The following is a 19,605-nucleotide window of genomic DNA, read 5'->3' on the forward strand; positions in this document are numbered from 1 at the left end:
ATGTTGACGTCAGCATTACAAGAAGAGGGCTTCTTATTTTCTTAGTGTCTGACTTGGCAGCTTGGTAGCTGAAATTATTTATGGCGCTTAGAAAGAGTTGATTCATTTGCAGGATGTGCTGTCATAGGTACTGGTGCAGTTTTGGTATATTTTCCACTTTCTTACAGAAAGGAAATATATAGCTGCGTTAAAAACTAGTTTGTTGTAGGTATCTGTTGTACAGGTAGTGTAGGTATCACGTTTCATGGGCGGGTTGTAATTTTACACTGAGTTCTCGTGACTTTATGACCTTCCACAAAATTAAAACATTACAAAGTGTATGATTCCCACATTAAGTTTTAGGTCAGATTTGTGCCTGTTGTAATATATGTTACCAGCAGGATATTTCAGTAAGCAAAGGACATAAGTGCAAGTCCTGTATTTCTTTCTCTGGTGGTTCTTCTTGTCTCTTGGAAGTATTTCACAGTTTGTGGATGTCTGACTTCTCTTTCGTATTTCCCTGTAGTTTGTGGTTTCTTCGTGTCTGCTCTACTGACTGCCTGTTTCCTGTGAATAGGCTTAAAGCTTTTGAATATTCTTTTTTGTTGTCTGTCTTCCCGTAACTGTTCCCTCTGCAGGTGGATTTTAAGTCTTTTTCCATTGACCCTTTTTTCAAGTATTTTGAATCGTTCTGAAGTTAATGTTACTCCTTTATCTTTCCTTCCACGCACCTTTTTGATTTCCAGTTTTACCTCATTTTTTTCTCTACGTGCACGTCCTGTGCATTTTCTCCGTGCATTGTTGCTCCGTAGTTGTTTATAACAAATCTTCCATTGTGCTGTTCCTTTTCCTGAATATACTGTTAAACAGAGCCCTAAGAAGAATATATATTTTTTTTTTTGACCACGTGAGGTGCAGTTTCAGAAACGGACTTTATGAAAAACCTTTTCTGCTTTTTAGTTAGGAAGAAGCTGACATCTATGGACCGGAATCGAGGAACGGTATTGTTTCAGTAGTCTCCTTGTTCTTCTTCTTTTTCCGTGTCTAAGGAATCAATCCTTTAAATAATTATTTTCAGGCAATGAGAAACAAAAAAAACCCTTTAAATGAAGAATTGTACAAAATTATAGGACCTACATTTCTTCTTATTCATGTCTTATGTACAGTGATATGTGGATGATATCTTCTCATGCTCAGTAGATGAAAGTTCACTTCACTGGCAGAATCCTTCATAGCAGCATTGACTTTCTTTTGTTTTGTTTTCAGTGCAATGAAACTTCCTTCTTTTTTGAAGCACGTAACAAGACTGCATGCAAGCATCTCTGGAAATGTTGTGTAGAACATCATACATTTTTCAGGTGAGTGATGCTGAAGTTTATTGTGATTTCATTAGTGAAATGAGGGACACTGCACTGAATAAGAACCTTGCTATAGCTGAAAGTGGTGTCACAGACTTGCTACCTGACAACTCTTGTTTCCTCTTGATTATAGAATACTCTTGAAAGTTGATGCCTTCCTTTTTTATGATGCTATAAAACAATCGTTTTAAAATCTTTCAGTAGTTCAGTGGCTCATTTTGTCTTAGAATTCTTTCTAAAACAGCATATCTCAACTTGCATGAAGTATGTTGTAACAGAAGTATCCACGTACGTATATGGTGGGATTTAAGCTGTAACCATTACATTCTCTGTTACAGCATTGACTTCAGGCTTTTGGATTTCACATGTTACTATTACCTATGATTTTTTGAATAGCATTCTTTGCTGTATGCAGAATTTTTGATAGAATGACTCACTGAAGCTTTGTTGGAGTGTATAAAAACGTTTCCAGTATTATACCTCTCAAAACACGTTTGGTTACTATTGCAAAATCACTAGTAAAAATACACAAGGGTCTTTAGCTAGGAATCTGTTCGTGGAATGCTTAGGGCTGGCTTTAACAGTATTTTAAAGGTGTAAGCTCAGAATTCCTGCCCGTTTCTGTGCCATGGTGTTTTTGCCTGCCAGCGTGAAATATTGAGCAAAAGGCTGTTATTGCCAACAGTTTATAGCAGACCCTAAAATAAAGAGATGTATAGTCAAAAGAAGAGGACGTAAACATGTGGCTTTGTGGAACTCTGAACCCGTTAAGAGTCTGCCTGGTGGTGGGGATGAAGAGGAGTTAAGAGAAAATTATTTTTCAGAATTTAAGTTTGTATTTATTGTTCCTCCTCTTAGGAAAAGGAGTCTAGTTGGGACTTATCAACGTGAACTTACTCTGTTGTTTTATTTTTCAAATTATGTAGAATGCCAGAGAATGAGTCAAACTCTCTGTCAAGAAAATTCAGCAAGTTTGGATCTATAGGTTATAAACATCGGTACAGGTAAATTTATTTCTTTGTGTAAACGTCTGTTCAATTAATTCTTTCATTATTCCTATTTCTTCCCTTTTCTTCCAATTACAGAAAACAGTTATGTCTCACCCTACCCAGTTCTTTTCACAAAGGGACACTCAGGGCCGTTTTAGCTGACTCCATTTGTCTGTGTCTGAGGCCTTGGAAGGCAGTGTTAGGACAAATGTAGAAGTGACTTTTCATTGTCCAGATTCCTAGAGCTGGCTAGGACCTGCTGTAGCCGTTAGTGAAAGAGAGAGGAACCTTGGCAGTGCTTCAAGGTAAAATCTCATTGTTAAGTTGTGAAATTGCCCTAATATCCTAAAGATTTTTTCCCTGACAGCTGGGGAATACGAAGGCAGGGAGGCAGGCTGGCCGTCACCTGTCATCAGGGAGTTTGCAAAGGGATGGTACAAGCAGAAGAGCGTAGGAAATCCGCAACTGTGAGGCCCTCCTTTACAGCTACTTGGGCATTGTAATTGACTTATTGCAAGGGCTGTTGATGTGACTGGTTGTATCTCGTCCTGTAGCAGCAATGCTTTTGTAGCGCTGCTGTTTTATGAATGAAAATGAGGGAAGACCTAAAGGGAAATGGAGATATCTTTTCTAACTGGACTCTCTGGGAAAAACTGGATAAGCTTTCAAGCCTGCAAGCTCTTTTTATGTCTGAAAGAAGCAGCAGACTTTCAGGCAAAGGGTGTACAGGGAGCAGTTACTCTGTTTTAACCTGAGTTAACCAACTAGACAGTGTGACATAAGAGACAGTTAATACAACGGTGCAGAGGAAGATGTGGCAAGCGGAGAGGACTTAAGATAACTCTAGCTGTAGGGCCACAAAGGACTAGCAGGAGACGGGATTTAGAAAAAACAGAAATATGACAGAAACCCAATATTTCTATTGAGCCTGGGGTCCTTAAGCCTGTTGAAACAACAGGGTCTTTGTCTAGTGAGAAAGACACTGGGTTTGGCATTCGGAGACCCCTGTGTTAAATCCTGTTCTGTCATATTGACTGAACAATTTTGAGGAAAATAATTTATGGCCTGATATTTAGAATTGCTTTAGAGTTGCATTTTCAGTGCGTATTCAGTGAACCTGAAGAGGAGGATGTGGAGCAGCAAATCAAGATCACATCTGAAAGCCAAGCCCCTTTCTTTTTCCATCTTCATTGGCCCTGTTTATCAAGTGGGGCTAAAAATAGTTTTTCTTCTTTTGTAGTTGTTTTGAAGCTGCTGGGTGAAGGAGCTCTGTATGCTATATTCACAAATTCTAGAGGTTTTTTCCATGTCCTGCAAATATACCAGTTTGTTTAGGGTTTAGGTTTATTTTTGTCTCGTCTGTGTGTCTTTTTCCTGTTTGCATTTCCACCGTCGCTCAAGGAGTACATATGTTACCATAGGTAACGTTGATGGTGTGTTATTTGTTAGGCAGTTCTTTGTCAGTGCCCCCTAGAAGATATCCTAAACCCAACAACCGTAACTCTCCGTTATTCAAGCGGCTCCTGGATTGCAATAGTAGCTACTAACAGTAGTGTGCAGTAGTAGCTCTATTACACTTGTCCCTGGTTGATTAGGATTTAAGACCTAGCTTGTGTTACAGATGGAGAGATGACTGTGCTGAGTCTGAGCTTGTTTGACTGAATCTGGATTGTGTCCAGGCAGGATCACTGGTGTGTTTCTGTGCCCTCCTCTCCGATGTATGTGGCTCATCATGTTATCTGCTGCGCCCCAGCTTCCCCTTACTCTTGTAAACGGAGGATTGATTGTACTGCCATTGGGGTTTCCAGTTTGATCCTGACCAGCGTAACCTCATCTGTGAAACTGGTATGGAATACACTGAATTCCTGCCAGAGTACTGAAGATGAGAGTTTTCCAGGCTGGACCGTTTCAGCTGATGGGAGCGTGGCAGGTTATGTGCTGTAGGAAAAGAAAGCTTTCTGTCTACTAGGACCTTCCTACGAGTAGAGTGTAGCAGTTACTGTGTTTGAGTCTTTTCTGCCACTGGTACATTGAGTCCCTTTTCTCTTGGACGTGGTGGTTCTTTTTATTATTATTATTCATTAATTAATTAATTTATTAACAGCTCCAGTGTTGATCTGTGATTTGAATTGCCACGTCGGTTCAATTGTTACCGCCAGCAATTTTGTTAATGTTAGTTTTGTCTAGAACATATTTAAGCGTAGCTTTCTGTTCTAGTATAGTGTTCCCCGTTTTGCTGTAGTGGTTGTTTAGGATTTCCCCCTGATTTGAGCTGATGCTCTAGTAAATTGGAATGTGACATGTAGTTATAGCACATTGATTACACGGTGTTAATCATATATGGTGATAATCGATTGGTGTTTGACACATTAACTCTCCTTGGAATGCAGAGAAACAAGCATAGCTAACAGCATTTTCATGTGCCTTGAATATCTTTCCTTTGTTTATCCCTCAGCTTTGATTTTTTTTTTTCTTTGCCTTTTGTAACTGTTGTAGCACCACAAGCAGTGACAGTATTGTGTATCTGCATGCATCATTAGGTCGAAGCAGAAGCCATGATTCTGTTCTTGGACTGTGTATGTATTGGGACCATAATATTATGGTGTGTTTTTAAATCTTCCAGGTACTTCTTGTTAGGTGGCAGGCAGATTCCAAGAAAACAATTTCTCTCCCTTAAGATCAGATGTTTTGGTTAATTACACAGAGGTGTTAGTGTGAATGGAAGGTCTTATCCCCAGGTGTTTTCGTTAAAATTGCTTTTGGAATTTGCAAGACTAGCATGGCCACAGAACTTAAAAGTTGAGCGGAAATGTTTTCTGCCTAACTTGGGAACAAAAGAACATGAAACTGAATATCGAAAAACAGCATTACTTTGATGCAACGTTAGAGATTTTTTTGTCCTTTAATCCTTTTACAGATTTTAAGAAGATCAAAATTCTGCAGTGCTGATTACTCCTGTGGTGCTATTGGTGAAAACACAGTCATCCTAGTGGAGCCTATTCACATAGCTCAGAATATCTACACATGTAATGCCTGGAATAATTGCTTGGCACTAGCTAGCAAGACATCTGATTGCTTTTAAAACATGGAACTGCAGGTGTCAGAGTAATTGGGAGTTACTGTTAACAATTACTTCTTTTGTATGATAAGTTTCCTGAAGCGAACCAAGAGTTTTGGGGAGGAGTATGGGGCCTGGTTCACATTTGTATTATGACCACTTTATTCTGCCTAGTCACACGGAAAGGGGCTTTAACATGAGCATAAAATAATTTATTTATACTTGTAGTGACTTTTTCCACTGTGTGATGGAAAAGAGCTATACTATAAATGGGAATTGGGTCTTGTACACAATTTAATATCAGTCAGGCCTGTGCTAGTGAGAGTACGTTATTACAGTTTGCTTTGCACGGGGTTTTTCATGCCGTTTTTATCGTCACTTCCCTATGGTAGAGCAAGTAGCCGCTTTCTGATTGCAACTGAACAACCTGAAATACGTGTTTTACTGAGGTAAAAATGTACAAAGAGAATTCAGGAAATAAAACAATCAAATTATTTAAGAAAGTTGTGTGTTAGAAGCTAGGAGGTTACAAAAGGTCACACTATCTCAACCCCTTCCTAATAGACCACCATTCAGTTTTGGTTGCTTAGCTCCCCTGAAAATACGAAATCTAGAAGAGATCAACACAATCTTTTGATGATTCTGCCATTGTCTGATTCAAAACAGAAGTGAATAAATAGCAGAGAGGGTAGTGCTATGTGCAGCCGATGCTGAGAGCAGGAGTAGTAGAGTTGGGATGAGAAGTGAATAGCTAACAAAAAGTACTGCCAAACCACATGCATTTTTTTCAATCTAAATATTTCCTATTTCTTAGATCCTGCATTTTTCCATGTGTTTATCTGATTTTTTTTAACGTAATTTTGGTGCATTTTCAAGTGGCAGGACGGCTTTGCAAATGACCAGAGACCTTTCTATTCAGCTTCCCCGGCCTGACCAGAGTGTTGAAAGAAGTCGCAGTAAGACTTATCCGAAAAGAACACAACAGACCGGTAAGTCCTTCTATGCTGTGCCTGCGGAAAGATTTCATCTTTGGCGTATGAGTCATTCTATTTTCAAGAAGCAAGTCAAAAATGCTCCAAGATCCTCAAGGATCTCTCAAAATGCATTTTCTCCCTTTTTTTTTTTTTTTTTTTTGGTTTAGGTCAGTAGAGACGTAACCTTAAATGGATTTTAAAATTCCAGCTTTGTGAATGAAAGTGACAAAAAGTAGATCAAACATGATAAAAATCCGTATGTATAGGTCTAAATGTAAAGTATGAAAGGGAAGTTTGAAAACAGACAGTTGGCACATATTTTTTATTTCTTGAAAACTGTCTGAAGAATTTGTATTTGCGTTGCTTAGTTGGGATCCCATAGTTCCAGCTCCTTAACCCAAGGTGTCTCCCTTTTACATCTGTTTCCCAGTTTGATAAAACTAGTGTAATATCCCTTTATTTTGATATTAAGTGGAATAGAATTAATGCCGTGCCCTCTGAAGTTTTAACATGCTTCAGATTTGTGAGCTGGAAAATCCTAACTGCATTCTGAAAATGTCAGGGGAGGCTGGAAGTTTTTGCAGGCATCAGAGGAAACATTTGAGATTAAGCACACATCCCAGGAGCTGTATCCAAAACAATGAACGTTTCCTGCAATCTAGTAATAGGGGCAAAAAGTTTTTCTAATGTCAGGCTCCAGTTCTACGTGTGATTATGTGCCTACCCTTAACTTCACTCGTGACAGCGATTGTACAAATTTGAGTGGAACGTATGTGCATAGAGTTAAGCGTATGTGCACGTGCGTTAGTGGTTTGAGGAAAACTTGTTTCAGGCTTTAAAATGTAAGCAAGCTTTCTCTTTATCACAGGTTAATATAGCATCAGAAAGTTTTGAGAGTCGCCATTTTTAAAAAGAAAGCAGGTATATACATCTGGAAACCACCCATGTTGATTCTGGTGACATCTTTGGATTCAGAGACAAAGTGAGCGTGTCTAGAAATTTTCTGTCCCTGTTCTGTGTATTAGCTCCAATGGGCATTGAAGTGTAGTGTCATTACAAGTATTATCCCTGGAAAATAAAAGCAGTTTACAACGCATTTTTTGGCGTTAAGTATAAGAAGGGAAGGATTGCTTTGCTTTTGGATCATGGTATCTTTTTGCAGTATCTGCGGTCGTGAACGGATGCCTAAACGCAGAAGAAGCTGTTCCTTCTTGAACCTAGGAACTTGGGCTTTTGTTCAGCTGGGCCATACCATACTTACACGTACACCATACTTACAGTAGTAGTTCCAGATGTATGCCACTTCCCACCTCATTACTCTCCTGTTCGGTTTTGCAGAAAATTTTACGGCTATTCAGAGGTAAACTTGTCGTCTGAAACTTGGCCCATCAGTTGGAAAGACTGTCTGCCTTAGCACGGGCACTGACTGTCTGTCTGTATTGCTGCAGGGGTGTGTGTGTTGTGCTCACTGATTGCTGGGGCCTCTCAACTCACTGTGAGGAAAACTGAGACCGCCTTATAATATATTTTACTGATACAAGGTGGTGTAGAATTTGCTGAGCAATGCGTGTTTGTTGTTTTGGTGGATTTAATTTGTTTGTTTTACTTCCAAAATAAAAAAGGCTACTTTTTCACCATCTTATTCATATGTATTTGTCTAATCTGTATTCTCCATCCTGGTATGTTAGGGATTTGTTTTGCTGTTAATTCAAGTTAATCCGTTATTTGCTGTGTGTTGTGAATGTGCCGTCCCTTTGCACTGGCGAGAGTGTATCACCTGGAACGGGCTTTAAGTAAAAGGAATTCGATTCATATCCCACTTAATATTTGCGGTAAGGAGAGCGAGCCACGTCGTTCAAACTCCGTCCTTCCCTATGAGGATATTTTGATTTATTTTTTCATTTTGTGTTCGGGCACTCACATTGATAAAAAGCTTGTACGGTTTCTCTGTTTACATGGGTTCTCAGACGCTGAGGGCAGGTTAATGCTGCTTCTCCTCCGTGTGACGGTCTGTCGCGTCTCATTAGGATAAGTCCTCCCCTTTTCACATAAATGGGTTCTTAGATGCAGCGATGTTGAGTGCAGGTAACACAATAAATCACATTTTGTTTCTTGATATGTTTTACTTGGTGAAAAATACTAACCCGCTGTAGATTTTGCTTTTACAGAATAATTTTGACCTCAGAAATGAGACTGGTGCTGTAAATGGTCTCATGAGTTACTTAAAACTTGCCCTGACTGAAATGGCTGAGAGGGTAATATGACATTGCTCATTAAAATAAACCTTCCTTTAACACAGTGAGATGACATTAGCGGTTGTCATTGATAGCTAGTCTTTTTAGTTTTGTTTTTCATATGGGCTAAGAAGATTGAATGTGCCCTATTCAGCATTTGTAACAGGCTGAATTTTGTTTGCCTCTATAAATTAGAGATTTCTTAGGGTATTTTCTGCCAAATGCCACTTAGGTTAGTACCCAGCTGGATATTGTTTAAAATTTGTCTTGTTGTAACGAAAAGTAGAGTTGCGTTTGTTCTCCTGTCCCCCAAAGCCCGTAACAACCTACAAGTAGCTCTTGCACAGTAGTTTCCTTCTCACCTTCTCAGAGTTCAGCATCTTTCTTCACCTGCTGCTTTACCTTTTTTCCTCTTTTTAAGATTGCGAAATTAAATGCAGCCAGGTCGGTTGGCTGTTCTGCTTTTTGTTAGCTGTCGGTGCCAGGAAGGGGCTCAGCCGCAGCTGTGGTTTTGGGGGCAGGGAGACGAATCAGCGGCGCTGTGCATGCGAGGCTGTGACGCGCGTTGCCTCCATCGCAGAGGTGTGCTAAACCCTCGGACTTCTGTGACATCTCATGTTTTCCTTCGTTCTTCCTTTTTGTACCCTTGTTCCGCTCTTATTAGCAATTATGTAGCATGGGTTCTTCATCTTTTTTTTTTTTTTTTCCTGTCACTTAAATGTAGAGGTTAGCTATCTTTTGGACCGTTGAGCGACTACTAATGTTTCCTTGTCTCACTGGTCCATTAAAATACACTAAAGCCATTAGGGCTATAGCCGCTTGGTGAACTCCCTGGTAAGAGCTGGAGTAGATACCAAAACAATGATAAAAAATATTTATATTTTTAGTAAAAATATATGTGCTTTAAGGGTGGGATTGAAGGAGATGATAATGCGAACAGAGAGAAACTAGCTTTCTTAGGTAACAGCCGCTGCCCCTGACTGGCTCCCTTGATAAAATGCAGTAACCTCCCTTTTATCACTTGCTTAATACATTATGTATGTCAGCAGTCCTAAGGTTAGTGGAAAAAATCAGACCAGGAAACTTCAATGACTGTGTAATCAATGTTTTTATAGTACTGAATTGTTTTTCCTCCGTGTACATTTAGGTAAGTTTTTAATTTGGTGTTCAGCAGGAGAAGAGGGTTTAGGGGTTTTTTTTAGGAGGGGAATAAAAGCTCAGACTTGAGATATGCATAGCTTGTTTAGTTTGCATATTCTCTTCGTTTCATTTCGGTTAAGAAAGAGTTACAGTTATAATTTTGTTCTGGTTATAAATGACAAACTCAAGCAGGGGAACAGGATCTTGCATTGTTCTGTCCTATTCTGTTACGATAAGGCTTGACATTTTGTTCGGCTTTCGCAACGGCGCATACGGGCTGCCCGAAGAGAGCCTTCGTTACCCCTGGCTCCGCAGGAACGTGCCCTCTTGCAAACCACTGGTACGACCAAACCTGTTGCCGCGGGTCTGACTTTATTCAGCACTGGAAAATGCATTGCTTAGCGCTCGCTGTTGTGTGGTAACTGATTTGTCAGTGCCTCGTGCGCTGTGTAGTCGTTTGAACTCGCGTAAAATAAGTGCCGCGGTCTGATTTAAAAGCAAGGTGGGAGATCAAAAGTGGGTATTAAAATTGTGGTACTGTCTCCTGGGGGGCCTGGGTCAGGGCTCTCTTCTGGTAGTCCCGAGCACACGCGATCACAATCGTGGCCCTGACAAACCTACGTAACGTCATAGCCACCCGGTGTTATCCTGCTGGGTCCATCTCTGTCGTGGTATGGAGAACTGTTGGCTTTGAGCATTCAGAGTCATGAGTCTTCTCCCAGAAAGCTAGGAGACTGGGTTTAAAAGTTGAATTTTAGAAAATGAATGTTGGGATACTATTATTTACTTATGTCTTTTTTTTTTTTTGAGCTTTCGGAGCAGAGCACGCAAGAATTTCTCCAAAAGTATGAAAAGTAGAAACTTCTGTGTTTTCTGCATAATTGCACCTCTTGAGAAACTTAGGCTTCAAGAAAGGCACGGTTCTAGTGAGAGGATTAGCCCCACTGAGTGTGTATGTTCATGTACAGCAACCTTTGCTTTATCTGAGTTGTCCTAACACAGGAGATAGCTCAGAGAGATGTAGGGAGGTATGCTGAAAGAAAGGATCGATTTAGGGAATTAAGGTTTTATCTTTCTGTCTCAACAGCTGTTGTATTCAGATCCGTAAAACAGAAATTTTTGGTTTGGGTAAGTATTTGGTTGCCAGAAATCTGACTTTCATTATTTACAGCTCTGGTTTTCGCCGAACATCAGGATCGTAGACACTTCTAACGGGGGTGCAGCAAACGGCCTCAGAAAGTGTGTGCCTAGTGTATATGCGTGACGTTTCAGAAGGGATTTGCACTGGAAAAGTTGAAAACCACTAATTTGATGTAAAAGAGTTAAAAGTCGATTGACTCATATTCATATATTTCCTGTGTTATTTTGTCCAGAACAATAACCTGCTTTAGAGGAAAATTGCTCCATTCTGGGAAACAAGCTCCTGTTGAATGGCTAGCAATACCAGCGTTAAGGATTTTTTAATATACGTTTCTCTGTGGTCTGTGACCCAAATACAGGAACTGTTTTTGACAGGTTTTTAAGGGGATAACTACATAATAGGTACCTCTATAAACCGACTTTTGCCTGAGGTAGATCAGCACCAGCGAAGCTGTGAAATGATTCGCTAACTGTAAAAGTTTTTTTTTAAATCAGCGATTTTGTAAAAGGGTGGATTTGACCACTTCTGTATTTCATGTGTATGGTATGAGGTAAACAAAACCTTTGAGATTACTGGTTTGGAAATTAATTTGGTAAATAAATGGTGTCGCAGAGTGAGCTAAGCTGTGTTATTGCATAGACACACAGAAGTCCATCCCTTTTTATAAGCTCATAGTAACATGCAGTGCAGAGCATGAACTCTTACTGACTGTTTTCCTTTTGCTCATGCTATCTTCTGCCCTCATTAATAGATTTAAATATAAACACTACTTCCAGGCAATGTCAATGGAATGAATTTAATTGATAAGAAGCAGAATGACGTAATTAGTTTTGCCAGGCTCCTGAAGTTACATACTTTCGGTGTTTTTAAACACCAAAAGTTTAAACACTGTTTAAATTTGAATGCAAAAGTTGGGATCAAGATCACTGAAAAAGCAAATCAAAGCATGTGCATTCACATTATTGGAAAAGTTACGGTCAGTTTTCACTGAACTGAACTTTTATTTAACAAAAGGTAAACCAGGAAAACGTGCTACAAGTGAGCTATCTGGCTATCTAAGGTATTTTTGAGAGGCCTATTACCTTGGCATGTGAGAAACAGTAATACAGATAAGATACGGTAATGGGGTTAGTGTTTAGACAATTTTCCTGGAGTCTGTTTTTTTTTTATAGTAGGGGTAGTGTCGCGCAGACGTGTATGTTGATAGAACACCATTGTATAAGGCCGAGTTATTATAGTGATTTTGCTATCTCATGTTTGATGGCAAATGGGAGCTAAATATATCTGAATGCACAAAAAAGGTGTATGGGGAAGGGAGGGTTAGGAACCCTGACATATCCTTGTAGTCTGACACTGACCTACTTCATCTTCGTTTCACTGCTGGTATCTTCCCTGAAGGTGGTAAATTTCTTTTTCCTGTTCTTATTTGCTGTCATCTTTCTTTGTTATTTTTGACTCTAGGTATTCTTGGGGGTTTTTGTTCTGCATATTTTCTTATCCACATTTATCCAAGAAAGCGTTCAGCTTTCTTAAGCCACTAATTCTTCTTTCAGTAGTTCTGTCCTTTTGCCAAGCAGGTTTTAATGGCAGTGTAGCTATTGCCGTTTTCTTGAAAACGGAAAATAACTGTGTGGATAGATGTACGGTGCTTCAGCGAGTCTGTAAAGTTGGTTGTCTCTTCCTGTATGAACTAGTGTGTTCATTCAGAATACCTAAATGGTATTTTCAGTTCTGTCCATGAATTTGTGTGCATTCTGCATTTCTTTATTTAGAATATTCCATGTTCTTCCTAGTCCTTAAGCTTACATGAACAATCAAAAGTGCAGACAGAGACACAGTCTTTGCTTCAGTGGGAGTACAAAGACTTTCTATCCTTACCTACCTCGGAGGAGCAAAGGATGTACAAGACAGGAACCTGGCAGCTCCCCTGCCAGGCGCTAGTCTGAAAAAATAAGTAGGGAAAGTAGTAAACTACATCATAAAAAAGCGGTAAAGTCAAAGACGAAAAGGGCTTGACTGAGTTGCCTGCACACGGTGACTAATGCCACTTGAGACCCTCTGCTGTATCCAAGACATCTGCAGGAGACTAGCAGAGGTAGCCTATAGAAGACCCACACCCTTCTGGAGGGGCAGTTGATGTCCAAACAGGATGTTTTAGGGCACCTCAGACGCCCGTGTTGAAGTAGAATAGACCCCAGAGATTTTGTATGTCAAAGGGGTGATGTGGGAAGTTGAACAAGCTTACGAAGAAAACTTATAATGCAGAATTGAGCCCCTGTTTGATTTTAGACATTCGGTTATAGTTTTAGCCAAACAAAAAGGCTCTGAGTTTGTACCACTGTATTAGCCGTATGGTGCTGTTACTGCTTTCCAAAAGACCTAGCGTTTTTTTACTAGCAGTTTTATGGCTTTCAGCCAATATGTAATGGAAATCCTTCATTATCTTCAGTGAACAACCTACGAGTCCTGCCCAGGACTGAGGCACATCATCAGTGGTGATGTTTTGTTATTTTACATAACATCTGCTTCTAGAGTTGGGAACGGTTTTCTTAGAAATGACTGAAATTGCCATTGAGAGAGAAGGAGAACGCACTAATTGAAGGGAAATTACTTTTTTAACATCTCTATATGGAACAGCAAGAAAAAACTTGCCACGTTTTTTTTTCTTTGGGCAGATGGACCCTTTTAAAACTAATGAATCAAACCAAATCTCCTTAGTTGGGCACTAAACTGAACTAGGGAATAGATAGTTCACAGTTCTAATAGAGAAATTAAAATGTTATTCAGTTGTATTGGAAGCCTTGGAATAGTTCCATAGAGCTGTGTTGTCAGGTAATTTTCTCTTTGTTAGAAGTTGTTTGGCACGTCGTTTTTTCTTTTTCTTTTTTTTTTTTCCCCCTCAGCCTTTCCACAGAGGCAGCACAGATGAATATTAATGACACAGCATGAAAACTAAAAAAAAAAACAACACTAATAAAAACCAACCTGTCTTGGTGATTGATGTATTTTTTGTTTGTTGTTGAAGCTCTGCCAGATCTGCGCGATGTACCTGCACTACCTACCAAGTTAAATAGGTTGCTGCTTTTTCTTTTAATGATACTGAGGTGTATTCAGCTGTGCAGCACAGCTTTATCGTGCCATTTTGGCTTTAACCCGGTATTATATATCCAGATCCTGTGGCCCTCTGTGCTGCTCCTAAATCGTGAACGCACCAATCTCTTCCGTTGGAGCGTGATAATATGGGGGCTCAGAAAGAGGGGAAAGTGCATGTTCCTTCTCCTTCTGTAAGTTCCCTTTCAGGGCTCTGGTGGGGGGCTCCAATGCCAACAGTGCACAAAGATTGGGACCAAAATGTATAGAGCATCGGGCACAACATTGGAAAATAGGCAGATATCCTTCAAATATCGGCCAGGTGTTTCTGGCTTACTGAAAGTGAGCCTTGACTGCTTCTGTTAAGAGTATTATTCTTTATTGTGTCTCTCTGTTTATATTATTAGTTCTCAAATCTATTAGTTTATTATTTTCTTGATCATAACTTAGGAAATATCTGTGATGTGTGCATAGTGTTGCTATATCAACTCACAGCTACTTTATGCACAGTTACTATATCAAATTTCTTAGAATAAACATTTCATCTTGCTTAACCATCCAATCTAATGATTGTTTTAGAGGCCACAGTTATAGCACTGGAGAGTCCCAAACATTTTCAGAGTGTATACCTCACTGAATGAGGTTATATTCTCCTCTCACCTTTCTTCTCATCAGTGCCTGAGCAGGGAATTCCCTCCTATTTGCAGTGGCATAGTGTCCCTGAGGGAGAAATAGCTCCTAACTCCTCCATCTCATGTAGAAGAGTAATGAATGTAACCTATGCTGAACTTTTTTGTAATGTGGTATAACTAAAAACAAAGATAAAACACCGAAACATGCTCCTTGTACACCCCTAGCAAGCACAACGTGCATCAGCTGACTTGTGTGTTATTTTATCTCGCGTACTGCACTGTGTTCAGCAGGATTATATGAGGTTTTAGTACACTGGTTAGGCTGAATAGGTGTGCAAGGGACCTGCTAAAGGATTGTTTTGTGTTTTTTATTTTTTCAGGCTCTAACAGCATAAACCAGATTACAACAAATGGGGAACATGAACGAACTACCAAAATTATTGCACCTTCTCCAGTGAAAAGGTAACCAGACCAGCACTTCACTTCCAGTTTGTAAGACACCACATATTACATTCAGTAGAGGAACACATTTAATAATCATTAATCATGGCTTTTCCTGCCCTTAAAATTCAGGATTCCCTGATCTCACCTGCTGACAAAGGCCATAGAACGTTGCCCAATAATTGGTATTAGATCTTCGGGCTGCCCTGGAACAGAGGTTCCAGATGACAGAGTCTGGGAACCCATGAATCAGAGCAAGTTAATGGGAAAACAAACAGTCTGAGGCCTAAACCTGAAAAACAAGATTTATGGCACAAGGGCACTGTCTTGGTCACGATAGGTATGAAGTCCTGTGTGTCTCTCCCCTGCACCTTCCCTCTGTGGATGCTTCAAGCTGGCAGCACTGCTGGCACGGCCTTCACAGGTGCTCTGAGAGCAGGGCATGTGCCCTCTGCCTCTGTACAGGGCTAACTCTGCTTGGCGAGGCGCAGGGAGGGACATACTGGGCATGGCTTCCCCTCCAGCAGCGCTGTCAATCTTGGAGTCCATTACTCACGATTACTCTGGTAAACCCAGGAGTAGTATAGTACAAAACTCGTGCATGTTTGTGCCTGATTCTGTGCAGCAGTGGGTTGCCGGGGCTCCTCTGAGTTTAGTGGTCCTCTTTTTAAAATTTTCAGTGCTGAAATGTGCACCTCTGGCTATTAGGTGTATTTGAGAGAAAGAGATGAGGCTCAGATTCAGAAAGGGATTTACACCCCCACCCTTAATTTAGGTGGAATTTAGGTGCCTGACTCAAAACAGTTATCTGACAAAACCATGAGTCAAGAGCTCGGCACGTAACTTTTTTCCTCGATTGCCTAAACGTCTGCGTCTCTGCATGCCCAGTAGCCCTGACAAGTTTTCTGAGTTAAGCAGCTCTGGCCTTGTCTCTTTATGAAAGCTGTGGGCTTCACGTTCTAGGTCTTTGGCTGGCCTCTGAAGAAGGGTCTAAAAGATTTACTCCAAACTGTTACTGGCTGATGTTTCCTGTTGCCTAATAATTAGAACGGTTGCCCAAAAAGAGAAGAGCTGAGTTAAGCTGCTTCCTCAGCTTGAGGGAATTTGAATCCAGTATTCCAGCCCTTAGAAAGCTGTTCCGATCACAGGTTAAAAGAAAGGTTATCATGTTGCCATTTCATCCTGCTGAAGCTAGGCCAGTGAGCAGAAAAAACAATGCAAGATTTGTGAGGAGAGAGAAAGAGACAAAGCAAGAGATATCCTTATTTTGTAGTTCAGAGATGATAGTCTTGGAAAGGGAGAGCCTTTAACTACAGCTTGTGATCCCTGTTTTGACTGGTGAATCATTTGAGGAAAGTGGGTAGGCAGGTTGTAGAGCAAGGAACAGGATAAATGGCTCTCAGCATGGCAGTTTCAGAGTTTCTGGGTTTAGTTTTTAACTTCACAATTTAAAAAGAATTCTCAGGCAGACTCTTACTGATGCAGGTTTTTAAATAGTGTTAGTAACTTTTAAACTGAAAAAAAAGTAAGTTGTTTTTCTTGCACCTTTTCTATATAGAAATTTGATTTACGGCCACTTCTGTATTCCAGGTATTTATCTGCGTGGAAGATGCACAAAAAAGGAAATATCTCTATGTTTATAAATTACATAATTTATTTTTTAGTTTCCTTGATTTATTTTTCTTCTTCTCTGTGTCTGCATGTCTGCATTTGGTGGACATTTGCCATGTCCACCAAATTTAATATACCTGACAGACAGCACGCACCCTTTGTGAAGCATTTACAGTTTGGTAGTTCACTCCATTCCACGTTAATTCTCACATTACTTGCCAGTCGTTCTTACAGAGCGTCTTTGAGCAGCTCTTATGAGCTGAGTGTCTGTAGCTTAACATCTCTCTCTCTGTTGAGATGACTTGTTGGTAATTCTGCATAAACAGTAAAAATTCAAGGTAAACAGGAAAAAGCCCCAGTAACCTGCCATCAAATTTAGATCCCAGCCTTTGCAAATACTCTGAATGAACTCGGTCCCTTTTGCAACTGCATTCCTGGAGATAATGCCGGTGTCTGAAGAGCTGCCATGCTCTAGCTCTCTAGCTGTAAAGTGTGTGTCTGCTCTGAAGTAGTAATGACTTAGGAATCTAATGCAGTTAATTTACCTCCCAGGATTATAGCTCTGCCTCTCTTTTTTACAATTTGAAAGCATAATCTAAATTTCTGTAAGCACAACCTTCAAGCTGAGAATTGCTCAGTAGTTTATGCTGTGCAAAAGCAGTTGTTTCTGTAGCACGAGACAGAAACATTTACCCAAGTAACTTTCTCAGTCTGCTGTAAGCTCGTGTTTTTAAGGCTGGGAACAGATTCTGTGCACATATGAGTCAATAATTAATGGGGACAGTATTAAGAAAATGATTCACCTGATAAAGCGGGCTCTAATTTCTTTTCCTGCTGACCTACTGTAGCTTTGCATTTTGTTCATTGTGTGAGAATTAAATGATTAACTCGGTGACCTGTAGTAACCAAAGGCTGAGGTTAAAAGTGGATTAGTGAGCTAAGTAGCCACTATTCCCTTATAAAGCTGAGTCTGTCACCTCCTGCTCTGAGCAAAGAACGCTGGCTTATGCCCCCCTCTCTATAAGCATCTGTAAAAGCCTTTTTGCTGTTTAAGTTGCACTTGGGAAGCATTTGTAGCATTAATGTTTGTAGTGGGATGCTGTCAGTAGTACTTCTTGAAGAGCTTAGTAGAAACTAATATGGCTGTCTCGTTTTGTATTGGGTGAACTGCTTGTTCATTTTGTGAGCGAGCACTAGAGGTGACAGTGCAGGAAGAGCGTGACTAGCCATTGGAGAGAGAAGGAGGCAAAAAGCACACTCCAGCCAGAAGCCACCATCCAACATTTGGAGTGGCAGCGAGCAGGCGGTCTGGGTGCATTAGTGTGATAAGAGTTGTGAAACCTGACAGCATGAGAAAGAAAGAATGAAAAAGAAATTAGAGTATGCTGTTGTTTCCCCCATGCCCCCACAGGTAGAATGGGAGATTGGTTACGAACCCTGGTATATCTCTCTTAAGCCAGGTCCCTGTCTTGGCTGTCCTGGTACTTTGGCTTGCAGGAGTCAGTGAAGATAGCTCTTTCACATCGTTAGATCAGTGCTCAGAAAAAAATGCTTTCCTGCTTTGCTAGCAGGAAGACAGTGAACGGAGTTACTGGGGAAGGGATGAGAAGAAAGTGGAGAACATCACTGTGCTACTCTATGAACCCGTGGTCTGTCACGTTTGGAATAGTTATCTACCCTCCCTTTGTCACACCTATCTTAAAGCAGATACTATAGACCTAGAAAAATGAGAAGGAAAATCAGATCTACGGGATAGCTCCTGTACTGGGAGAGATTAAACTATGACTCTTTCACTTAGAAAAGAGATGAGGGATAGGTGTTAGAAATCTGTTTAAAAAAAAAAAAAGGGGGATGGAATCTGTGATTAGAGAACCATCATTCTTAGTCCCATAAACCCAGAACTAGCAAGGATTAAATCGTGGAAGTTTTGAAACAAAATGCCATAGTTAAATACTGGAACTCACTGCTACCAGGCACCATTCATGCCAAAAATAAAAGTATGTTCAAAAAGTGTTTAGATAAATCCATGGAAGAAAGTTCCATCAAGAACTCTGTTTAATTGAAAAAAAAAAAGAAAAAAGAGGCAAGTAAAGCCTCTGATTCAGTAATCCATTAACTGCATATTGTGGAAAGCTGGGAGGGCATCCTGTGTATTTGCCCTATTCTTAGACTTTCTGCTTTAGCCTCTGTTTTCATCTATGCTGAGACAAGACTGACCTTTTTTCTGACTCAGTACAGCCATAATTAAGAGACTTCAGAGCTGATTTTTGAAGTCATATTTTTTTCTTCCAGTCTTTCTTTCTAGGCCAGATTTGTTAACACAGCAGCTGTTTGCCTTCTTTCACATAACAGGCAAACAGCTGTATGCCAGGGTGGGTCTCTCTAATGACTGCATTCCTCTAAGATTAATTCTTTAAGAGTCTGTGGCGGGGGGAAGATGATCTGTACATTATAGGTTTAAAAAACCATATTTGTACTTTTATTTAGCTTTAAAAAGATGAAAAATGAAAACAGCCCAGAAACCCAAAGAAGTAAAACAAGTGCACCGTGGGAGGAAAACGGCCCAAAGAGGTAAGGCAAGGCATGATGACTTAAGTATCGTGCAAAGGTAAATATCATGCCCTGGCAATAAGGTGAAGGAGATTAGTGATAATAATATATTAGCAGAGTCGTAATAGATCTGTCATAAGAAATAGGTACTGACATGGATAAACAGTGAGATAAAAATTAGGAAAGAAAGGGTAGAAGGAAATAGTCACTGGATAGGAGTCACCAGTGGCATTCTGCAGAGATCTGTGCTTGGATATCTGCTTTCCAGCGTATCTATAAAAGAACTGGAAAGAAGGCTGAACAGAAAACCCTTAGAGATGGAGTGACTAGTCACTAAATGATAGATGACATCACTGAGTCACTAAATGTGAAGTGAGGCACAGTGTCGGGTAGGGGAATACTCCTAGA

General features: G+C 40.2%; 1 protein-coding gene across 3 annotated transcripts in view; it reads left to right on the forward strand.

Annotated features, from left to right (window-relative positions):
• LOC104150997 (band 4.1-like protein 4A) overlaps positions 1-19,605 on the forward strand; it is a 143,797-nt gene that overhangs the window by 90,166 nt on the left and 34,026 nt on the right. For all 3 annotated transcript variants that reach the window (XR_011137356.1, XM_068925182.1, XM_068925183.1), the window contains exons 11-15: positions 1,246-1,337; positions 2,264-2,341; positions 6,261-6,373; positions 14,976-15,057; positions 19,135-19,218. Coding sequence is in view for 2 of the 3 variants with exons in the window: in XM_068925182.1 (XP_068781283.1) it covers positions 1,246-1,337; positions 2,264-2,341; positions 6,261-6,373; positions 14,976-15,057; positions 19,135-19,218 (449 nt within the window). In the remaining variant the exon portion in view is untranslated. The remainder of the gene's footprint in view (positions 1-1,245; positions 1,338-2,263; positions 2,342-6,260; positions 6,374-14,975; positions 15,058-19,134; positions 19,219-19,605) is intronic.

This window comes from Struthio camelus, chromosome W (genome assembly GCF_040807025.1).
Source record: "Struthio camelus isolate bStrCam1 chromosome W, bStrCam1.hap1, whole genome shotgun sequence".
Classification (NCBI taxonomy): Eukaryota; Metazoa; Chordata; class Aves; order Struthioniformes; family Struthionidae; genus Struthio; species Struthio camelus.